This window comes from Paramormyrops kingsleyae, chromosome 17, assembly GCF_048594095.1.
Source record: "Paramormyrops kingsleyae isolate MSU_618 chromosome 17, PKINGS_0.4, whole genome shotgun sequence".
NCBI lineage: Eukaryota > Metazoa > Chordata > Actinopteri > Osteoglossiformes > Mormyridae > Paramormyrops > Paramormyrops kingsleyae.
Window position 1 is genome coordinate 11,667,732 of NC_132813.1, and position 22,177 is coordinate 11,689,908.

A 22,177-nucleotide genomic window follows, 5' to 3' on the forward strand; every position below is an offset into this window, starting at 1 on the left:
ATTTTTGGCATATCACAAGTTGTATTTATCTATTTACTGAGATAACTGCACAGAGGCAAATCTTTTAAGATCAATCTTTTTATACATTATAATTCATTGATAAAACCTTTTCATTTATGTACAGCTGTCACCCCAGTACTGTACAGTGATTGTATAACGAGGGAGTGAAACTGCTTTGAAACATGCATGGTGGTTTTATAATAGGGGCTGCAGTATTACATGCAACTTTTTTTTCCCTGATTTTTGTCTTTTTTTTTTTAACAAATAAACATTTGCCCCATTTTCCCCAAGGTTTAATTTAAAAATTAAATTTTGAAATCAAAAACTTTTTTCTTCGGTTTTACAGCAGTAGTTCTTTCTTTACAGAAAATATTATAAGCAATACTAATTTGATACATGTAAAAATATGAGTTCTTGAATACCAGTGGTGCTGTAAGGTCTGACTTAGCAGGAACAGAAAACAATACAAGGAAATGAGGAGTAGCTAAGAAGGCTGTTTAAAAACACAAAAAAGACTAAAATTCTGGGGCTTATTGTGAGTCAATTATGGTGAATTTCTTCATATTCATAGTACGCATTTGGTAGAGAACAGGGAGGAAAACATACATTAATCTTTGTAACAGGAGTCATATCTCACATTGCAGGTTAGCTCCGCGATGATCACCACAACTGCTGCGCGGCAAACACATCAGAATTCTATTAGCCTCATTATAGATTTCTGTGCCACCCTATACTAGTATGACAACAACAGTCTCTACACCATACATCCATCAGAATTACTTTTTCACCCAAAAATTTTATCTAAATGTCACAAAAGCACTGGAATCCTTATTCCTGGGAAAGATGAACTTTATGTTCGGAGTTAGAGCAAGTGTATGTGTCTGTATGTATGTGTATACACACATATGTGTGTGTGTGTGTGTGTGTATATATATATACACACACACACACATACACACTTTGAATTTGTTTATATTTCTAAGAAGAAACAAATTTTCTTTCAAGACGAATGAAGTAAATAAACACAGGCAGAACTTGATGATATACACTTATTGTTCAGGGTACAAAAATTAGACATCCAGTAGGCAGTTGAATATTAGTTCACTTTATCCAAAATTAAATGCAGCATAATTCACTCCTGCAGACCCTACAGCACCCCTGTTTTACAGCCAACAGCACTGTGCAATGGGGGAGTGTTTTTAGTGCAGAGGAAAAGTTGCATAAATTCTCTTTTCAACTGTTACTTTTTCCATTGGTCTCTTCCTTGAATATGAATAATGCATTTAAACTGCATCACACTGACTGGTTTACATCGATGAACAAGTAGTGCATAAAAATAATTCTGTAAAGCTACCAAAATCATAAAAGAAATACAATGAAAATGAAATAGCTGTCTAAACAGAACTGCAAGTTTTAAATGCCATTTAATTGAAATTTCAACTCATTTTAAAAGGATTGAGAAAAATATGAGTAATGGGTTACTTAAAAAATCTTATTTACATACATCTGGAATTGTTCACATTTTTAGGAGATGGTAAGCATGGAGCAAAAAGTCTACTGTCACAATTCTGCTGCATAATTACAATCAGGAATTGTTATCTTCGAAGGACAGAACTTCTGTGTCTTTGCTGACATTTTAGTCCAATGTAATATTCATGTTATAGATGTTACAGACCTGAAGTATTTCTGAAGTATTTTCTTTTTAAAGAAAATACAAATGTACACATATTTCATAAACCATAAAAAAGTTTTCGGATTATTATTGGAAAATGCTAAATAATCAAATAACCTTGTAACCAAATTCCATTCATGAAACGGTGATGTTAAAATCTTCGTAGATAATGGAAAAAAAAGAAAAAAAAAAACAAAAGCTCAATACACTGAAGGCAAAAAGGTACTGTGCTAATCGCAATAAAATGCTTCAACAAATTTGTAGTTGTTGTATATTTGTGGTATACTCCGAACTTCCAAAAGTATGGTTCTCTTCCAAACACAATTAAATACTTGGTTCCATGTGTGCAGTTACTATGTACGTCCACAGTAACTACGATTCCGTTGCCACAATCAGTGGTTGCTTTTGGCTAATGTGCACCAACATTTACCATTGGTTGGTTTCCATGCAAACAGCAGTGCATACTGTATGTAATGAAAAAATTAAGTAGCGGGACTCATGATGCTTAAGAAATGTTTTAAATTTGCAACTGTATGATGATCTTATTACTGTGAGTTGTATACACCCCCAATGGTACCTGTGAAAATCAGATCTTTTGGCTTATACTTTGTATTATATTTGCACTGCTTTTTAGTTTACTATTTTTGGAGAAAAGTAAACATTACTCTCCTATGAATATTATAAAGACTTTGGACCAGCAGAACCTGCATGACTACATATCTATAAAGAGCAAAGCTGAAATTGTTTCTATTATTATTAATAGGAATCGAAACAGACAAATTGTCTACAGTTATCCTGCAAATTTCTGGTTAATACTGCCTTACCTGCTGTATACTTTGCAAATAATCTTGAGAATCAACCTATTTTTTTATTCTAAACTAATTGTCTCTGACAAATCTTGCACAGAAAGCACCATGGCTCACACCTTTAACCTCAGACCGCATGACAACACAGCAGCTGACCACTGGTCATGTGGTTTTGCATTCCTAAGGTATTTTGCTTACCTACTGTCTTGTCAGCACGGTAATGCAATTTGTATTACGAGTTCTAGGGGATTTTTTTTTTTTTTTTTACAACAGCTATAATAGCCCCATTTCAGTGTTATCTTGTCCTCAGGTTATCAAACTCTGTACAGTTGTGCAGGATGCCCCATACAGTGTATCTACCTATCGGGACAATCCCATCATGTGTGGAAGACTAAGGGATACTGAGAAGACAGAGAAACAAACAGAACCTGAGTCATGACAACTTGGCTGTGGTATGCAGGAAAAACATACTTTGTCCCTGGCAAACTTTGAAAACCGCCAAGACATAAACAAACAAACAAACGCATAAATAAATAAATAAATAAATAAATAAACAAAACAATGAGATGATGCATCCATTAAATGGACCCGTGTATTATGTCACTGAAAATATGACTCACGTACATTTTCCCTCTTTTGTGCATTTCATGTTTGTGAAGGGCGTGGATACGTCAGCACACTTATTCAGGATTATTCTGTCTTGCTAATATAGGCATTGATAAGTATATATGAAATCAGTTTCGAACCAATGTCATAGGACTGCAGCATGTGCAAACAATTACCCACAGCTATGCTAATTAGTAAGTAAGCCCTCTTGTGAAATTCCCAAGTATTAAGAAAGGTTGGCTTCAGATAAATAAAAAATGGAGACAGGGAAAAGAAAATAGAAAATCTGAAAGAAACCAGATTTTTGAAATATTTTGGCATATTTCATTCAACTTTTGCTTCTGATTATAAGACATATCTAGACAGATAAATATATGTAGACAGGTAAATAGATACAATTGAATAATTTAAAATAAATTTAAAATGAAACATTCTTAATGACATAGTTTAATATACCATCAGTGACAAGAACCTTCTTTTAAGGGTATCTTAGCAACAGCACCTAAACTGGCGCAGTGTCTTGACCAATAGGTACTGTAACTGCTTGGGGCAGAAGCAGAGACTGTAGGAGCAAAAAAGCTGGTGCTTGGTGTCTAGTCCTCAACACAAGAAAAAGACAGAGCGGGGGATGCGTACTCTCCCGTTCCAGCATTCATACTCGTCTTGGTCCCTTTCTTGTTATTCAGAACTGATCTGATTAAGAAGAAATGGTGAGAGGGAAACTCACACAGATGCTAAATCTCTCTTTTCAAAATCTCCGAAATATAGGTATATTCTCATTTCTTCTTTCCCGATGTGCTAGAGCGTCGATCTGCCTTCTCTGCTTTCTCCTTCTTCTCCGATTTCTCCCCCTTCTCGGACTTATCTGACCTCTCCCCCTTCTCTATTCTGTCCCCCAGGTCGGACCTCTCCCCCTTTTCTGATTTCTCGGCCTTGCTGCCATCTTGCCGCGTGCCTTCATCCGTGGAAGAGGTAGTGGGCTGGGGCTGTCCCCATTTGGCGATCTCCTCGTGTTCTGCAATGCTGGTGGTGATGCTTGTGATCCAGCCCTTCAGATCCTCCTATAATTTAGACGACGACAAAGCAGCAAATTATGACCATGAGCTAGAGCAGTAACACGCAGAAAACTGCTTGGACAATGAAAAACTACAATACGTTTACTGCCACTTACCTCATCCTTTGCATGAAACAGAAATTCGTTCCCATCTTTTGTTCTAAAATTAGAGGGAGAATATGGTACACTGATTAGTACACTGCATTAATAAAAGATTAGATTGCTTATTTGTGTGTATGTGTGCATAAATCACGCCAATGCATCAAACAAGCAAAGTAAAGACAATTCAGGTCAAAAGAACGGACCAACAATTCATGGGCATCCTGAGAAAACGCATGCATTGGATTTCTTGCTTTAAAGGAGCCTAAAAGATAAAGATTCAGAGTATTTCAGTTTTCAACAATATGACTAAACTGCACTGAGAAACGCACATTTTGAAGACAAGGAAGGCTAAAGAACACACAATTAATTCTTGTTTCACTGAAAAACAAAGAAAAGAGCAAATAAGAAAGGAAATTTCCATAAACTGTGCTACTTGGGTGCAGAGTATCATTATGCACCAGGAAATTAAGCAGTAAGTATCCTAAATATCACTAGAATAAAAATCGCAATTACAAAACAATTTGACACAAATGATTGAATGCGTGTAAACATGTTCCTCCTAAATACATGTTAGGCAGATGAGTTTCACCTATGTATCATGTTGGGGACAGTAGTGTGTAATATGTTGTTTTCTACAAATTACATCTTTCTGAAACTGTAATGTTTTTAGTATATTATAATGTTATTTTTAGTATATTCCTTAGCTGAATACATTGCATAGAGGAAATATCTCTGTAAATCAGCCTGTGTGTTTGTGTGTTGGTAACAGTATTTTGTCAATAATTCTTGAACATTATCAATAATGCTGCGATTTCCAAAATATTACCGCTGTATAATTTTCCAGACACGTACCCAGTAGTGCTATGGAATATAAATACAAAGAACAAAAGGATATCTCACTTTTACATACATGATTACATGCTTGTGCGCCACATTACAATTTGTGGGTGCACCATACAAAATTCAAGTTAAATGCATTAAAGACATAAAAAAAACACTTACTTAAGGGTGAAAACGTTTTTCTTTTTCTTGTAGCCATTGGTGACATCGCAGGTACAGTTGCTTAAATTAAGCAATGGCTCGCTGTTGTAAGGTGTGGTGGTATTCTTTGCATCCTTGTAGAAGCCAATTTCTCCCTTGGACAGCACGCAGTAAAGGTTCACCCAAGACCTGCTGTTAGACGGGAAGAAGGCTGCTTTAAGAATCACCATAATAAACACAGGCTACCTAGATTACTCACCTGTCCTGCTCATGAGGATGAGCCTTCATAGGTCGAATGAGAATGGACTGCCAAACAAACAATTAATTAACATACAAATTATCTCTCTAAGAATGTATATATGGCTTACCTTTGTGGAGAGGGAGAAGCCAGCCAGTACCAGGACCAGGAAAATTAAAAGAAAAAGAGAAGGTTTTGGTTAAATTCAAGAATGTCAGGGGATTCTTTATAATAGCTAAGTTGCTATTATATGGTCTTAACATGATCTATATATTCAATTTAAATATAACAAGGACTCATTGGTACAATTAGCTTTCAACTTTGCTTCCAGGAACCAGTTCAGTCTCATGTGCCAGAGACCAGAGTAACTGAATGCTTCACGAACACAACTGACATGTGGAAGCGATGATCACCTGCAATGACTGCATACCACGCACTTTCTTGCCACCCATGTCCAAGTCTTAAATGGAGAGACTGCTTGGGACATCCTTGGCACATCCACCCTTATTTCTTTCTAGAATCTTACAGTTGAGTTTTTAATTTTTATTGCAGAGAGCTTGCACAAAACATACAGCATTACATATCTTAACAGATCATGGAACAGTTTATTTTATATGTGAAATAGCCCTTAGTACCCTTTGATACTGTTAGAAAACGGAGACCAACCTGTTTGCGCTTTTCTTCTGGCTCTCAATATCAAGTTTACGGAAGAGGAAGCCTTCGTGCTGTGCGGTATGCATTGGTGGCTGGGGCACTGGTGGACTGCTCTGTGCCGGTGCTGAGCGAGACCGCCTTGACTCTCCTGGGTTAGGTTCCTTGGGCCGGGGTCTACGGCGGGGCTTAGGTCGATCCCTTGCTCGTGGGCGATCAGGTCGAATGGATTTCTCAGGTAGACCATTGAGAAGTCGTGGCATCTCACCACGAGCCTGTTTCCAAACAGGAAAAAAGCAGACGGTCAAATTTCAGATGCTTATTTAGAAAATATATTACTCGTCCAAAGCAAACAGATTGAAAGCACTACCTGCTTGGTAGGCTCACCTGTGCAGCTTCTCTCTCTTGCAGCTGTTCTACAATTTCTGCCAAAGTGGACCGCTTATCCCTGCAGTACCGGAACATCAAATTTGTAAGCAAATATTGCACACTTAATGTAGCACCATGCATGGCTTACACTATAATCATTTAGTGATGGTACTGACATACCCAGCAGAACGTTTTTCCGAGTGATCTCTGGTTGTCTCTTGCTCACTTGACTCTTGCCTCTCAAGCCGTGGCCGGTCTCTACGGCGAGAATCGTGACCATGACCCTCCTGCTCACTAGACGTCTGCCGCTCTAAACGGCGTTCGTGACGCTCTCGCCAAACTTCTTGGGGCAGCTCATCGCGTCGGGCTTGAATTTCCTGTTCGCTGGAAGCCTGTCTTTCCAAATGCCTTTCTCTCCGATAGTGATCCATCTGGGGGTCAGAACGGCTGCCACGGGGGTCCCTTGGTTGTTCAGTGGTTATTAGTTCTCGACCAGGTTCTCTCATTACCACATTAGCCAAGACCATCTCACCTTCCCTCTCCCGTCCCCTGTCTTGATCCTTATCCCTTTCTGTTTTATGCATTTCTAGCAAGGGCCTTACAGCTTCGTGGACATGATCAATCTTGGGCTGCAAACGTTCAGGCCTAAGGTCTTGTCGCACATAAGCCACCTTCGCTTCCCCACTGGTCGTTGCTCGCAAATCTATCCCTCGGTAACTAGAGCCATTCATGACCGGTGTGTAGTTAGCCACTGTTGAACCAAGTTTTCTGACCAGAGAGACTGGGGATTCCAGGGATTGTCTCTCAAACTTGGGCTCAGGCTTCTCATAGATTGTCTGCCGTATCAGGGAGGAGGTGGTGCTCCGATTGGGGGACGCTTCCTGGGGGTCCAAAAAAACCTTCCGGCCCAGTAGCGGCGTTGGAGGCAGTTTGCTCTGTTCTGCTTTCAACTTCTCAACCTGGGGTGAGGGAAAGATAATCATACCACTATGATAACTATGATAGGAATAACGCCTTTTGACATCACTTGTGATAGGATTTTATCCTATCCTCAAGGAATTCCACAAGCTAATGCAAAAAGACATTAATGGGTCTTTCTGGAGTCCCCAATGAAGTAGTGGCTAGAGTCTCCAGTATGGTAGGTGCTAGAGTCCCCGGTGTGGTAGGTGCTATAGTCCCCGGTGTGGTATGTGCTAGAGTCCCCAGTGTGGTAGGTGCTACAGTCCCCGGTGTGGTAGGTGCTACAGTCCCCGGTGTGGTAGGTGCTATAGTCCCCGGTGTGGTAGGTGCTACAGTCCCCGGTGTGGTAGGTGCTATAGTCCCCGGTGTGGTAGGTGCTATAGTCCCCGGTGTGGTAGGTGCTACAGTCCCCGGTGTGGTAGGTGCTATAGTCCCCGGTGTGGTAGGTGCTATAGTCCCCGGTGTGGTAGGTGCTACGGTCCCCGGTGTGGTAGGTGCTATAGTCCCTGGTGTGGTAGGTGCTATAGTCCCCGGTGTGGTAGGTGCTATAGTCCCCGGTGTGGTAGGTGCTATAGTCCCCAGTGTGGTAGGTGCTATAGTCCCCAGTGTGGTAGGAGTCCCCGGTGTAGTAGGTGCTATAGTCCCCGGTGTGGTAGGTGCTACAGTCCCCGGTGTGGTAGGTGCTACAGTCCCCGGTGTGGTAGGTGCTATAGTCCCCGGTGTGGTAGGTGCTATAGTCCCCGGTGTGGTAGGTGCTATAGTCCCTGGTGTGGTAGGTGCTATAGTCCCCGGTGTGGTAGGTGCTATAGTCCCCGGTGTGGTAGGTGCTATAGTCCCCGGTGTGGTAGGTGCTATAGTCCCCGGTGTGGTAGGTGCTACAGTCCCCAGTGTGGTAGGTGCTACAGTCCCCGGTGTGGTAGGTGCTATAGTCCCCGGTGTGGTAGGTGCTATAGTCCCCGGTGTGGTAGGTGCTATAGTCCCCGGTGTGGTAGGTGCTATAGTCCCCGGTGTGGTAGGTGCTACAGTCCCCGGTGTGGTAGGTGCTACAGTCCCCGGTGTGGTAGGTGCTATAGTCCCCGGTGTGGTAGGTGCTATAGTCCCCGGTGTGGTAGGTGCTATAGTCCCCGGTGTGGTAGGTGCTACAGTCCCCGGTGTGGTAGGTGCTACAGTCCCCGGTGTGGTAGGTGCTACAGTCCCCGGTGTGGTAGGTGCTACAGTCCCCGGTGTGGTAGGTGCTATAGTCCCCGGTGTGGTAGGTGCTATAGTCCCCGGTGTGGTAGGTGCTATAGTCCCCGGTGTGGTAGGTGCTATAGTCCCCGGTGTGGTAGGTGCTATAGTCCCCGGTGTGGTAGGTGCTATAGTCCCTGGTGTGGTAGGTGCTATAGTCCCCGGTGTGGTAGGTGCTATAGTCCCCAGTGTGGTAGGAGTCCCCGGTGTAGTAGGTGCTATAGTCCCCGGTGTGGTAGGTGCTATAGTCCCCGGTGTGGTAGGTGCTACAGTCCCCGGTGTGGTAGGTGCTACAGTCCCCGGTGTGGTAGGTGCTACAGTCCCCGGTGTGGTAGGTGCTATAGTCCCCGGTGTGGTAGGTGCTATAGTCCCCGGTGTGGTAGGTGCTATAGTCCCCGGTGTGGTAGGTGCTACAGTCCCCGGTGTACAGTCCCCGGTGTGGTAGGTGCTATAGTCCCCGGTGTGGTAGGTGCTATAGTCCCCGGTGTGGCAATCAATAAAAAAAAATTCTCTGTGCTTATTGTTATTTCTTGTATACTTATTTGAATTCCTTTCTTTTAAATGTCTGTAAGGCACTTTGCAAACCCTGTGGTTAAAAGAATGCTATATAAATAAAGACTGATTGATTAATTGATTGATCTGGCAGCCTTACAGCCCTGGGTGACCTGTCTGTATATGTTATACCTACACAATTAATAAGCATGAAGAAAGCAATAATGGTTACATGTGTGAATCAGGAAGATTAAGAGTCTTCCGCACCGTAGTTAGCCGGCGTAGCGAGCTGAAGCGCTCTTCCCAAGTGGCGGCGGCCTTGCGGAAGGCTTCATGCCGTCGAATCAGCTGCTCCACCTCGTCCACACTGTTACCAAGCTCGCTGCTGTTGATGAACGGCTCCTGGGCTGTTAGCCAGGCCTCTGCCACCACAGCTTCCTGGGCAAACTGGTGTACCTCAAGCACTGAGGGCAAGACGAGCATATATTGTCTGTGTCATCCAGGATCCTCGTCATATTTATGCATGTTTTCTGCCTTTCTCTAGGCATTTTCTACCCTTTCTAGGGATAATACTGGCACAACAATATCTACCTAAAATGATTTCTAATTGGCTCACTTTACTAATGTCACTTTATTAACTTTTGAAATATTGAAAACGTGCAAAGTTTCATGGCATGCTCTGATTGGCTGGTATTTCAATTTTAATTTGTTGGATGTATCACTAGTCTGTCACTACCACTAGCTGAATTTTTTCACCAAATTTCATCCAAATTCTGGAATGATAGTTCTGGAATTCAGAAAGAATTGGATGTTTTCCATTCATTTTGATTCTTTATTCTGAGATATCAAAGTCTGCACATGTAAAAGGTGCAGAATTTTTATTTTCCATATTGCAAAAACCCAGCCTAATGTCAATAAATAATAATAAAAAAATATACACATATTAAATAAAGCATTTGCAAAGAATGCAAAGAAAAACATAACAACAACTTTTCACTTCCTATTGTCAGGTGACATAAATAGATGTTGAAATTAATGCCTATGCACAGAAACGTAGAAAAATATCAGGTGAACCTTAGTAATAAATAAATGCAATACTCTGATATAAATTTGTGCAAATGCAATCATTTCACACATTTACCTAAATGGTGAACATGTTCTAAGTAAAATTCTTCATGCTCCACAACAATGTACACAACACTTTGCTATGTAACAACATACATAAAGTACTCACTGTGTTGTAGAAGCTCCCAGTGTTTGTCCCATTTTTCAGTGAGCTCTTTCTGCTTAGCCACAATCCTATCCAATTTCTCCTTGATCTATAATCCAAATAGTCAACATGCAGATTAGCATAATCCATAACTATCCACCCAGATGAAACCCATATCTTAAGAGGTGTAAGACCATTGTTCTGGCCCATGACTACAATAATGCATTTGTTATTTATATGGGTTTTCAACATTTGACTGCTCTCCATAAAAAAAAAAAAAAAACTATTTAGAACTCGTGGCCATAGGTGGAAATTAGCAGGAGAACATTTTAAAATGGATTTGAGAAAGCACTTATTTACACGTGTAGTTAGAGTATGGAATAGTCTCCCTGTTAGTGTAGTGCGAGCTAAAACCCTGGGTTCCTTTAAATCAGAGCTAGATAAGATTTTAACAACTCTGAGCTATTAGTTAAGTTCTGCCCAAATGAGCTTGATGGGCCGAATGGCCTCCTTATTGTTATGCGATATGCGATTATCGTCTGTCACCTCTTCAGCTGCAGGGTTGCGAGCTGCCAGAAGTGTCTTCCCCATTTCCACACACTGGATCACACTCTTGTTGCGTGCCTCGATTTCACACTTCAGGCTCTGGTGATAGTTCATCAGAACCTCCACCGAAGAAACATCCCTAAAGAAGCCAGAGAGCATAATTCCCGTTATTTGTGCATTGTGTTTTATTTCAATGGCACAACCAGATGAAAGCTCAGAATAATGTTATACTGTATGTGACAGTTACTCAGACCTTCTCAGGCATCAAACCTAAATGAATGAATGCTGGAGGACGTAAATCAACATCAGATACGACCCAACTTGCTGCAGAGTTGGTAACTGTAGACATTTCAAGGAGGGATTCGTTTAAATAATGAATTGAATAGTCAGAAAATATTATGGTGAAAAATCTGTCGGAATTTAAAATATAGGAATTCGATTCTCAACTGCTAGAAAAAAAACATATTTATAAAATTAAAATGTAGTAAAAATACTAGCATTTGGTTATAGTGGGAAGAAGTTTGCATGTTTTGTCTGAAGTATCACTTCTGATTATAATGATGTACAATGCACATAACCTTTTGTGATATATACAAAAATGTATAATGCTATCTGCCAAGGCCCTTGAGCAAGGCCCTTAACCTGCAATTACTTTGGTCTGGGTATGATGTTAATCTACATCTATCCCTGCGAGCAGGTTCTTCAATTGACAGGGAAAATTTGGTGGTTGATGGTAGGATTGGCACTCCAGAGACTGGAAAAAATGTCACACTGTTCTGTTCCATTCGAACTAGCGTGGTGCCGAGGTATCGCCCTACACATGGCTGCACTTGGGTTCTCACCCCTGAGGTGGTTCGTCATGTGGTTGATATGGTGGTTCGCACCATATCAGTGTGCGCCCTTACCTCTATGGTACATTGGGTCTATATGATCTACAGTGTCAATGTATATTGCCATAATACTTTAGAACAACTGCAACCATATTGAAAGTATATGGAATCATTGCTCAACAATAATACATGGCTTTTGAATTTTTACTTTTACCCCTGTAGCTGCATGAGCAGATCTACAGGAGAAAAAACATCCTTACCACAACAGGACTGTCAGAACCTTTTATAGTCTTCAGGTTTGTATACATCTTTGGCATGCATAACAAACTACTTGTTCCAAACACAGTGAAGAATGACTGATCTGGCCATAATATTTATTTCTCCTGCCTAGACCACCTCCGTGATCTTGCAGAAGTCAGTCCAGAGCATAAAACAAGGATAGCAGAAAGAATCAGGTGCTCTGCTTGGGGACAGTGGTGAAGTAGTGTTTAGCAAAAGCACCAGGGAAGGAAAGACCACCATTTAGCACAGGGAAAAATAAACACAAGTAACTAAAAAAAGTTTTTCTTGTAGTTAAAGGGCTACAGTTGTGATTGGCCTCAGGAATCAGGGTCTTGGTGCGTTTACTGGGGCAAGAGATAAAACTCAACATTATTTAACGACCGCGAATAAGGAACAGGTGAAATATATAAATGAGCCTAGCTTTGCACCATCACCCTTTTATATATTATGGACTCTGATTATTTTTTAGGCAAAATAAGAGATTTACACAATGCCAGACAGGTCCAATATCTATCTCTAAGGTCTCATTGGCTTTAATTGATGAAACAGCTTGCTTATGCCTTAGATGTCTGAAGTTTATTCAGGATCTATGAGGAGGCACCAATCCTCATCAAATATTGCATCCCTTTCATTCAGGAGTATCCTTCAGTGTTACAGTTATACATGTGATGCATTTTTTTTCAGTCTGAGCTTAAATTTGAGCTTCTTCGATAGAGTCTTCTTCCATAAATGATGTGTTTAAATGCTATCGGTACCTGGGCTTTTCTCCTGTCCCGATCTGGCAGATGATGCCGTCCATCCAGATAATTAGGTCACGCACCACACCAAAAAAGCGCAGCTTGTCTGTCACAGTGGTAATCTGCACACGGCACTCGTCGCATACATTCAGCAGCTCCTTCCAGGACAGCATCACCTCTTGTTCCTTGCAGGCAATGGCCTCTGCCTTTTCACCTGCATAGACAGTCCTAAGTTGGGCTGCACTCTCCTGCAACTGCCGCACCTGTGCATGAAGATTTACCATGTTTTAGTTGGTTTCACTCAGTAGTTTTGCTTTGATTCGCCGGGGCACAAACCGAGTAGTGATTAAATAAATATGATCAGTACCTCTTTCACAAAAGTAAAAACTTAAGGAAACATAGCAAATCTAAAATCTAAATAAATCTAAATTTAAAAAATATGGGTATCATATTTACATTTTCCATAGTGCCATACTAAGTTCAAATAATAAAGTTACAGACAATCCCCAGGTTATGTATGAGATCCATTCCCTAAGACTCTCTTTAAATCAAATTTGTAGGTAAGTTGGTAAAATAATAGTACAGTACAGTAACTACATACGTAACTGTACTGTACCTCAAGTCGACAAACTGTTGAAGTTGCTGAAGCTGTCACTAAGGAGCGTGTGCGTCCGTTATTACGAACCATTATATTTAACCCAATTTTTTTATATAAAATGCTTTATGGCATTCTGCTCATAAGTACAAGTTGTCCGTATGTTGGGTGTTCTTAACTCGGCGACTGCCGGTATTTATGTACCCAGTGAAGTTCTCTATCGCCGACCACCGAACGACACAGAACGTGACTCAGTCTGTGCCTGTCGAGTGCGCTCACCTGGGTGATGAGCAGCTGAATGTCCTGCTCAAACGTGTGCATGAGCCTTTGCAGCGTGCTGGTGTTGGCTGTACCTTCCTGACACGCCCGCACCTCAGGTAACCGCCTCTGCTTGTCCGCGATCTGGACCAAAACCTACAACCCAACACAATCACCTTCACCTTCACTCACGGCACCTTTCGTTCACATCTGGAGGATTGATTTATGTCATTAGAGCTTCAGACTCAGAAATACAACTAAATATTACTGCAAACAAGGCAAAATAATTAACAAATCAACATCCACCCATCCATTTCTGCACCCTCTTGTCCTATTCAGGATCATGGGGGGTCCAGAGCCTATCCTAGAAAATATGGGCGGGGCAGAGAATAGCCCAGGATGGGGCGCCAACCCATCGCATACAAATGAATATATAACTAATAAGTAGCATAACAACATAATATTTAAAATGGTCCAAATATTCCTGACAGTATACCTCCCGGGCATCTGCAAAAAATTTGTGCAGCTGGTGTGATGCAGCCAGCATCTGTGCTCGCGTCTCCATCAGTTCCAACAAATCAGCCCAGGCCTCGTTCACGCCATCCTTCCACTCTGCAATGGTAGCTGCATCGGCGTGGCCATAGTCAATGAGCTCATCCACCATCTGGTTCACAGCCGTCACCCTCTCCTGACCCAACATGCCAGTCTCCGTGGCAAATTCTGTGAACTTCTCCTGCAGAATCTGAGAATTTCAACAGGAACAATAAGGATTTATGAATGGATCCATCTGTTTGCTAAGCAAAAAGTTCTGTCAGTGGCAAATATTAACTTAAAAATTTTAAGCAAACATCCATCAATCTTCCAACCCATTAGCCTAGTCAGGGGGTCATGGGGGGGGGGGGGGGGGGGGGCACAAGGCAAGGGTATTCCCTCTGTGGGGTGCCAGTCCATTATAGAGCACATGCAAGGCAATTTAGAGATAAATTAGCCAACTCCAGAAGAAAACCCACACAGCGAATGGAGCAGAAACAGGATTTAAACTTAAATATTAAAGGGGCCCTATTATGCAAATTTTCTCATTTTAATTTATTTTTATTTTTCTCATCTTTATTCACCTTCTGTCTGAAATGCCATGTTTGAGCTTTAAGCCCCACCCCCAATGAGCCCAGCGTGCTCCGATTGGTCAGTTTGCCCTACACGTTCCGCCCCTCTCTTGCAGTCTGCAGACAGATCCCTGCTGATAGGCAGCCAATAAGGAATGTATAACAAGGTGACCTCACCATGTCGCGGAAATAAGGACTGCAATTCCGATTATAGAAAAGTTGTTTCTGTAGTGAGAGTTACTTCCTTTGGCGTGTATTTTCGGTCTTCAATTTTTGCGGACCGTTTACATGTGCCTAAAGCTAGATAACGCACTAAAAGAAAAGAAATATATAATAATAGGTCCCCTTTAAATAACTGGACCAACTTCCATTCCTGGTAGGATGAGGCAATGCTGTCATCCACTGAGCCTCCATGCTATTACGCAACCCATTCAATTTTATCTCTGCACTGCTTTTAACAAGGAGCATTGTCACAAAACACTTTAAAGAATCCAGAGCTCCCCCAAGAATAAGCTTGAGGTGACAGTGGCAAAAAAAAACTCTCTCAGATAGAGGAAGCAACCTTGAGAGAAACCAGAGTTAAGGAGAAGCCTATTAACCTCTGGTCAGCATTTCACAGTGCAGGTAACCAATTAATCCATTAATCAAATACATTAATCTTCCATATATTCCTCTTTAAACTGAATTAAAATGAATGAACATATTTTCAAAATGGCCATTTGACTATATTAAGGTATGCAGATTACCTTTAAGGTATCTATAAAGAACGAGCTCAGTGCTGATTAACAACAATTAAATTCTTTCATTATTATACACCTTGCTTATTATGTATGAAATACCCCATATGCCAGACGGAACATTTTTTTTCAAAGGAGATTGTTTCCATTCAGAGATGGATTCCAATGGAAATACCACTCATACAAGTCTAATTTGAGTTAAACCATGTCTTGGTGTTTCTTATCATCGAATCAAAGGATCTGCCATGTCTACTCTTTTTTATTGCTAATTTAGAGATAAAATACATAAGAGCCTTTTACCCCCTCCCAAGATTTTCTCTTTTCTGCATCAACACTTCTGAGAGCCAAAATTAGACAGACTGTTCACACGGTCGGGGGGTTGAGACTTGGCAGGTTTGTGGGAAAGGTCAGAATTGTTTTCTGCAGCATAACGATCTCTGAAGACTGGAAAAATGAAATCATTTTAGTGATTTTTTTTCCCCCTCACGCTAAGGATTACTAATACAACTCCCTGTAGGCCGAGCAGTAATCCAGTATAGAATTACTCTTCATTTGACAATAAAACTGCCGATGTTGCACACTAACCGTGACATGCTCGTAATCCTGTCCGAGCTCAGGGGAGCTGGCCACCACCTCACGCTCTGCGATCCATTGCTCCAGTTCGTCCACTTCACGGTTTAGCTGGTAGAGCCAGTATTGCTGCTCTAGCCTGGACTTGTGCTCTTCAACGAGGTCCTTCAGCGATACATATAATCGGTCCACCTGAGATTGCCGCTTGCTAATCTGCTCGCTGCCATAAACATACAGTAAAAACCTTTAACACATTGGACCGTTACAAGTGAAACAGCATAATACAAGTAAAACTGCATCGCTCAATGTTTTGACTGCAAAGAGCAAGATGCCTGGACTACAGGGTTCTGCTTTCTATTGACATTTGGTCGGACTCTCACAATGTTCAATGGACTTGTTCTCTGAAAATCCACCATCACTGTTCTCATTCCTCATATGTGTCTTCCGTCACCCAGCTACATGAATTCTTTAGCTGGGTTTTGTATATTTATTTCACAACTTAATTTTTTTAACCAGTTTTTGGCAACATTCACATACCAATCTACAATATTTTATCTACATTGTTGACTCTAATATTAGTATATAATTTTGTTGATTTGTATTTAGATTTGTTCTGAAGACATCACCCAAAGTATTTTTTGTAAATTTTACTACAAAAAGGTAAACTTACTTTAAATTAGGCAGAAGAATTGAACAGATTACATTTAGAATTAAGAACACAAGAGTAATAAGAAATGTGTATATATAAATATCTCATTTCTGTATATTCAATTGCAAGCAGTCAGACAGTGAAAGATGGTGGCAGACAAAGCAGTGAAAATTTTTGGGAACAAGTGTTTATACTACATACTACATACTACATATGCTTGTATCTAATACGGAGTTACAATGGGCCAAAGGGCACAAGGCAAAGGCACGACACACTCAGGGCCAGGTTTCAGTCTATTGCATTTCATATACATTTGCACACTAAGGGCAATTTCGAGACACCGGATCCCCTAAACTGCATGCTTCTGGATGATGGGAGGAACCTGGAATACAGGAAGGATATGAAACGCAGAGAGATCATAAACTCTACAGAGTCAGCAGCAGAAATAGACCCCAGTAATCTGAAGGGGTGGAACTGAGTGCTAATCAGTGAGTCACTGGCTGCCCTATTCGCTGGGTATTTGATTAATAAATCAATGTTTGTTACTATTAATGCTGTTCTGAGACATTCAGTACAAACAAATGAAAAAAATGGTGGTATGGAAAGCTCCTCTGTGTTTATATTCTGCAATTCTAAAAACACTTCACTTTTAATTTATTTAGGAATTGTTTTTGTTGTAAGTGACATGGAAGGGAGGACATTTTGACTGCAAGTCTTGAAGAAGGGCTGAACAGCGATATGATTACTGTGCCGGCGATGGGTTTGAAGTCATGCCTTTCCTTCCCTAACATGCTGAGCTAAACTCTGCTCCACAAAGGCTGCTGCGTCGGCTTGTTCACAGAGCTCACTCATCCAGTAACAATAATAACGATTTTCGCATGTGGTGCTGTGTATGAAAAAATACTAATTACTTCTCTAATGTGTCTGCAAACTTTAAAATAACATTTTTTTTGGATTTTACACTATATTATATAATGTCAGAGTGATGGCAGATGTATAACTTTTATATAAAGAATTTAAAAACAGTCTTACATAATAAAAAACAGTTATACATAGTCAAATATGCAGTGCATTGCCTATATTGTAACTATTATCTGGCAAAGTATTAAAGGTATTGATTATTCAATTCAATTCAATTAATTTTTATATAGTGCCTTTTCACACAACAGCTGCGCCAAGGCGCTTTACGTGGGTGTGTTGTGATACATTACAACATCATTACGACTGAATAATAAAAGAACAGCAAAAAAGGGATTATTCAAGGAGTTTTTTGATTTTACGTCTTTAATCTGCACCACGGTTTACAGATTTCCCTGCTTTAACACACCTAATAAACCTGGCAATGAGCAGGTGAGCCGAATAGAGCAGGGAAATTTGCAAGCTGTGTTGCAGGCTGGCCCCCAATGCCTGCAATTGGGGATCCCTGATTTAGAGCAATCAACACAAATGACTTTGAAGGTACCTGTCCGGATGGCCCAGTTCCAGAAGCTGTCTGCATTGTTGAGAGAGAAGGCCTATGGTCTCTGCATAGTCCTCGACGGTTTGCTCCAAAACCAGGTGCTTCTTTAGAAGCTTCAGAGTGCTGGGCTCGTCCTGGGGAGCGATCCATTGGACACAGCATTACTAGGAGCTACAGCTGCTTAAGGAGCTGATACCGTATTTTTTTCCCGATACACCGTAAGGACAGAATACATCATGTATAGTAGCTTCTGGATATATAGATGCTCTCTGGGTTACGATGGTCAATGTTGTGATTTTTTGACTTTACGATGGTAAATGTTTTCCACTTTCAGTACATTATCCAATAAATTACGTGAGATATTGAACATTGTATTATAAAACATGCTTTGTGTTAATGATTTTGTCCAACTGTGGGCTAATGTAAATGTTATAAGCATGTTTTTAAGACAGGCTAGGCTACTATGATGTTTCTTAGGTTAGGTGTACTGTATTAAAATCCATTTACGCCTTACGACAAGTTTATCGGAACGTAACCCCTATTGTAAGCTGGGAAGAGGCTCTGTTTCATCCGTGTCAAACACAAGAAAAATCGGTATCTCTGTGAAAGATATTGTCATTGACCCCCTCAACCCACATCTATACCTTTGCAGAGGAACCGATGCATCTATCTTATCTTACCTTGCCTTTCTCCTCATTCATCATGTGCAGCTCCTGCTCACTCAGCCAGGCCTCCACTTCAGCCACGTCAAAGTAGTATTGCTGTGCTTGGTACATAGCGTCCAGATTCTGCTGTCTCTGTTCGGTCTCTAGTCGCAGAGTGTCCCACAGGTGCTGCAACCTCTCTAGACTGGCCCGTACGCAATCTACCTCAGGGCTCCTGATGGATCCGATGAGCCCCGCCCGCTCCAGCACATCCTCCATCCGGACCTGGTGTGCCTGCAACTCGCGCTGCAGATTCTGGGAAATAATGGCAAACAATGCAAAGTTGGTGGAGTTATGCAGATCCCACACCATGCTTTTTCTGTTTAAGGGGAAAAAACATTAAAATGGCAAACGACATGTGTTTTTGTTTCCATGCCCCAGCTTCAGTGTCTGCAGAGCACCCTCCTGGCGACGGGCATCATTCCTTGCCTGATTCTTTTTCATGAGCTGCTGGACAGCTTGCAGACTATTCCCGTGCTCCATGGAAGTGGCCATTGGGAGGCGCTCCTGGACCCAAAGCTTCAGAAACAAAATAAAAATACGTAAGACATTTAATATGATTATCTGAGTGTAGCTATGCCTGTTTTAGTTACTTTCTCATCTGATTGAATTTTGCATTATTATTCAACAACAGGGGTGGCGGCGGGGGGGGCTTGGGGTGTACTGTTCCTACTCCTATGATAGCCATAGCACCCCCTTAGCACCCCCAAGAAATATCTGTGGTTTATTAAGATTTAAATTTTTATTTTTAATGTACGAATACGGTAATTTAATATCTCACATTGTGTTTAACACTGAGTGTCACTATAATTGTCACAGAGCGGGTGCTGCTTATTTGCATGCGTGTTTGTGTACGCATTTTGGGGGTGTTGCCGTAGAAATTAAACTGCGGAGACGGGAACATTAAGGGGAAACCCTAAAATTCAGAGCACCCTTGCTGAAAGAACCCCACAGTGCCCACAAAAGACAATCTCTTGTGCCGCCCCTGTTCAAAAGCCCAGGCACCAAGTTATGATGATCAAACATGATAAAATAAAGGTGGAATACAACTGATGTGGATAGAATCACTCACGATCTCGTCCTCCAGGTCCCGGGCCACTTGGTGCACCTCCTTGGAAGCCAGCAGGATGCGCCGGCGCTCCTTGAGTGGCTCGATGAGGCGTACGATGCGTGTCTCCACCATAGACTGCTTGTCTGACATACTGACGTCCCTGGTCAGGGCCGGCTGGGGAATGGCGGCTGCCTGGACCTGCAGCTCACCCACCTCCCTGTACCACTCCTCCATCTGAGACTCCATGGTCTGGACCCCCAGAATCAAGACGGGCAGTGAAAAAGAAACTTAGGTTCAGAGTATCACAGCTAACAGAAGCGAACGCCACAGTATGCATATGCAGTACTGTGCAAAATGCTTAATGGTATTTATCTGGGTAGAATGTGCACATTTACTCAGAACAAAAAAAAACACAATATCAATATCATATCAGAACACATATACGAATTAATAATAAAAACTAGTAAAAATGTCTTCCGTTCTTTGAGGAGTTCCTGAGGTCTTGTTGGATGGCTAGATGAACGGCTCTTCAGCTCCCAAACCTCCAGCCATTACATGTATTCATTAAATTTAAGCACCAGCACATTTAATTAATTAATTTAATTAGTTAAGAATAGTCAATGAGATATTGATTAGCTATATAAGGTGCGTTAGTGGTCAAGTCAAAAAAACACCTGTGTGAATTGGATGATTGCTGCAAATTCTGGGGTGATTTTAGCAGAGGTTTTGAAATGGCTAAGCTAGCACACTTTGACAGGCATAATAGTATAGTTTTACACCAACATTAATATCCTTTAAACATCATTTTCTTTTGCTGCCTAAGACTTTTGTACTGTACTGTATATTTACATATAAAATCAGACATTTTTCCCATCATTTATTGACCTGCAACAAGCTAAATTCAAGAGAAAAATAGATAATTAGTAAGACAAACCATTAAAAAAACTACAACACCCTGGATGCAAAAATATGCACACCTTTTTAGGAAAATGAAACCACCGCATTCAAAATCATCAAGTTAGCATACACTTTCCATAGACAAACATGATTCTCATTTATCCCAACTAAGAACCAACTATGCCTGTTCCTGAGTTTCTTAAAACGTTTGTGTTCTGCTGGGATAGCTATGATTTCAGCCATTTCTCAAAAAAATTAATATCCAAGCACATCAATATTTTGCGAGGAAAAATACATTCAATCACCCCAAACCATGTGGGAAATTGTCTTATGGTATGGTGAGACAAAGGTTGCCTTTTTGGCTTTGATTCGAGAGATGTACGGCATGAAGACTACAAAGTCCATCATCCAAAGCACCCAACACCCTATTGTGAAAAGTGGTGCCGCTTTAGGGCTACGGGACACGGGACATGGGCTCTAGATGGGTCAATGACTTTCACTTTCCAACATGACCCAAAGCAAACACCCAAGTCAACCAAAAATGGCTACAGAAAAGGAATATCAAAGTCTTGGAGAGCCTCAGGCAGATCCCGGACCTCAATGCCACAGAAAATCGGTGGACTGACCTAACTTAAAAAGACTGTCCTGGGAGATCCCCAGGCAACAAGAAGGAGCTTTAAATTCTTTGCAGAGAAGATAGAGACATATTAACAAAGACTTTCTGCTGCAATAAATGTGAATAGTGCTTCTGCAAAGTATTAGTTGGCGGGAAGGAGTGCATAGGATGTTGTAGGTTTTTTAATTCCAATTATTTGTCCTATTTAATTACGTTTGTTTGTTACAAGGTCATATTAAACATGGAAAAATGTATGATATGACTGTTCTTGATTTTTGGCTTTACATCAGAAAATCTGCAGCTTCAAAAAGGCGTGTACACTGTTACATCCACTGTATATACACTGTGATCAGTACACTGCAAAAGTCTTAGCCAAAGCCAGATTGTCTTTAAAGCTATGTATCTGGGTGGTACTTGTATTACTGCTCAAAAAAAAGTTCGATATCAGAACATATACAAATAAACGGAGCACTAAAAAGCATTCTGTGCTCCAAAAAGATTGTAACATCTTGTACGGTGAGAATAATACAGCTTTGGTTCTCAAAACTTTGCTCGAGGTCCATATATTTGTTAAATTTCACCTCCAGCTCACTTCATTAGTCAAATTAATTAGCTGCATGAAGTATTGATTAGGCAAAAAGGCATTTTTTCTTGTAATATGGGAGGTTATTGATGTACTATGATAATAGACATCTAAAATGATACCAAAAAAATTAGGTCTACCTCAGTAGCCACATTAGTAGCCTGAAATCCTTCTAGATGTTGAGCATCTAAA

The 22,177-nt window shown here is 41.1% G+C and overlaps 1 protein-coding gene across 5 annotated transcripts in view; it reads right to left on the reverse strand.

Annotated features, from left to right (window-relative positions):
* Positions 1–1,035: 1,035 nt before the first annotated feature.
* sptbn4b (spectrin, beta, non-erythrocytic 4b) overlaps positions 1,036–22,177 on the reverse strand; it is a 76,223-nt gene continuing 55,081 nt past the window's right edge. For 2 of the 5 annotated variants that reach the window (XM_023812134.2, XM_023812137.2), the window contains 17 exons: positions 19,911–20,138; positions 19,268–19,357; positions 18,815–19,093; positions 18,138–18,268; positions 16,042–16,246; positions 14,113–14,358; positions 13,638–13,772; positions 12,782–13,026; positions 10,915–11,053; positions 10,393–10,477; positions 9,426–9,622; positions 6,660–7,438; positions 6,498–6,558; positions 6,126–6,385; positions 5,243–5,413; positions 4,256–4,298; positions 1,036–4,145 (listed from right to left, as the gene is read on the reverse strand). In XM_023812134.2, the coding sequence (XP_023667902.1) occupies positions 3,861–4,145; positions 4,256–4,298; positions 5,243–5,413; positions 6,126–6,385; positions 6,498–6,558; positions 6,660–7,438; positions 9,426–9,622; positions 10,393–10,477; positions 10,915–11,053; positions 12,782–13,026; positions 13,638–13,772; positions 14,113–14,358; positions 16,042–16,246; positions 18,138–18,268; positions 18,815–19,093; positions 19,268–19,357; positions 19,911–20,138 (3,579 nt within the window). In that variant the 3' untranslated portion in view covers positions 1,036–3,860. Of the gene's footprint in view, positions 4,146–4,255; positions 4,299–5,242; positions 5,414–5,451; positions 6,386–6,497; positions 6,559–6,659; positions 7,439–9,425; positions 9,623–10,392; positions 10,478–10,914; positions 11,054–12,781; positions 13,027–13,637; positions 13,773–14,112; positions 14,359–16,041; positions 16,247–18,137; positions 18,269–18,814; positions 19,094–19,267; positions 19,358–19,910; positions 20,139–22,177 lie in introns of those variants that run through there. The other 3 variants (XM_023812135.2, XR_002838297.2, XM_023812136.2) reach the window with 3 other exon arrangements.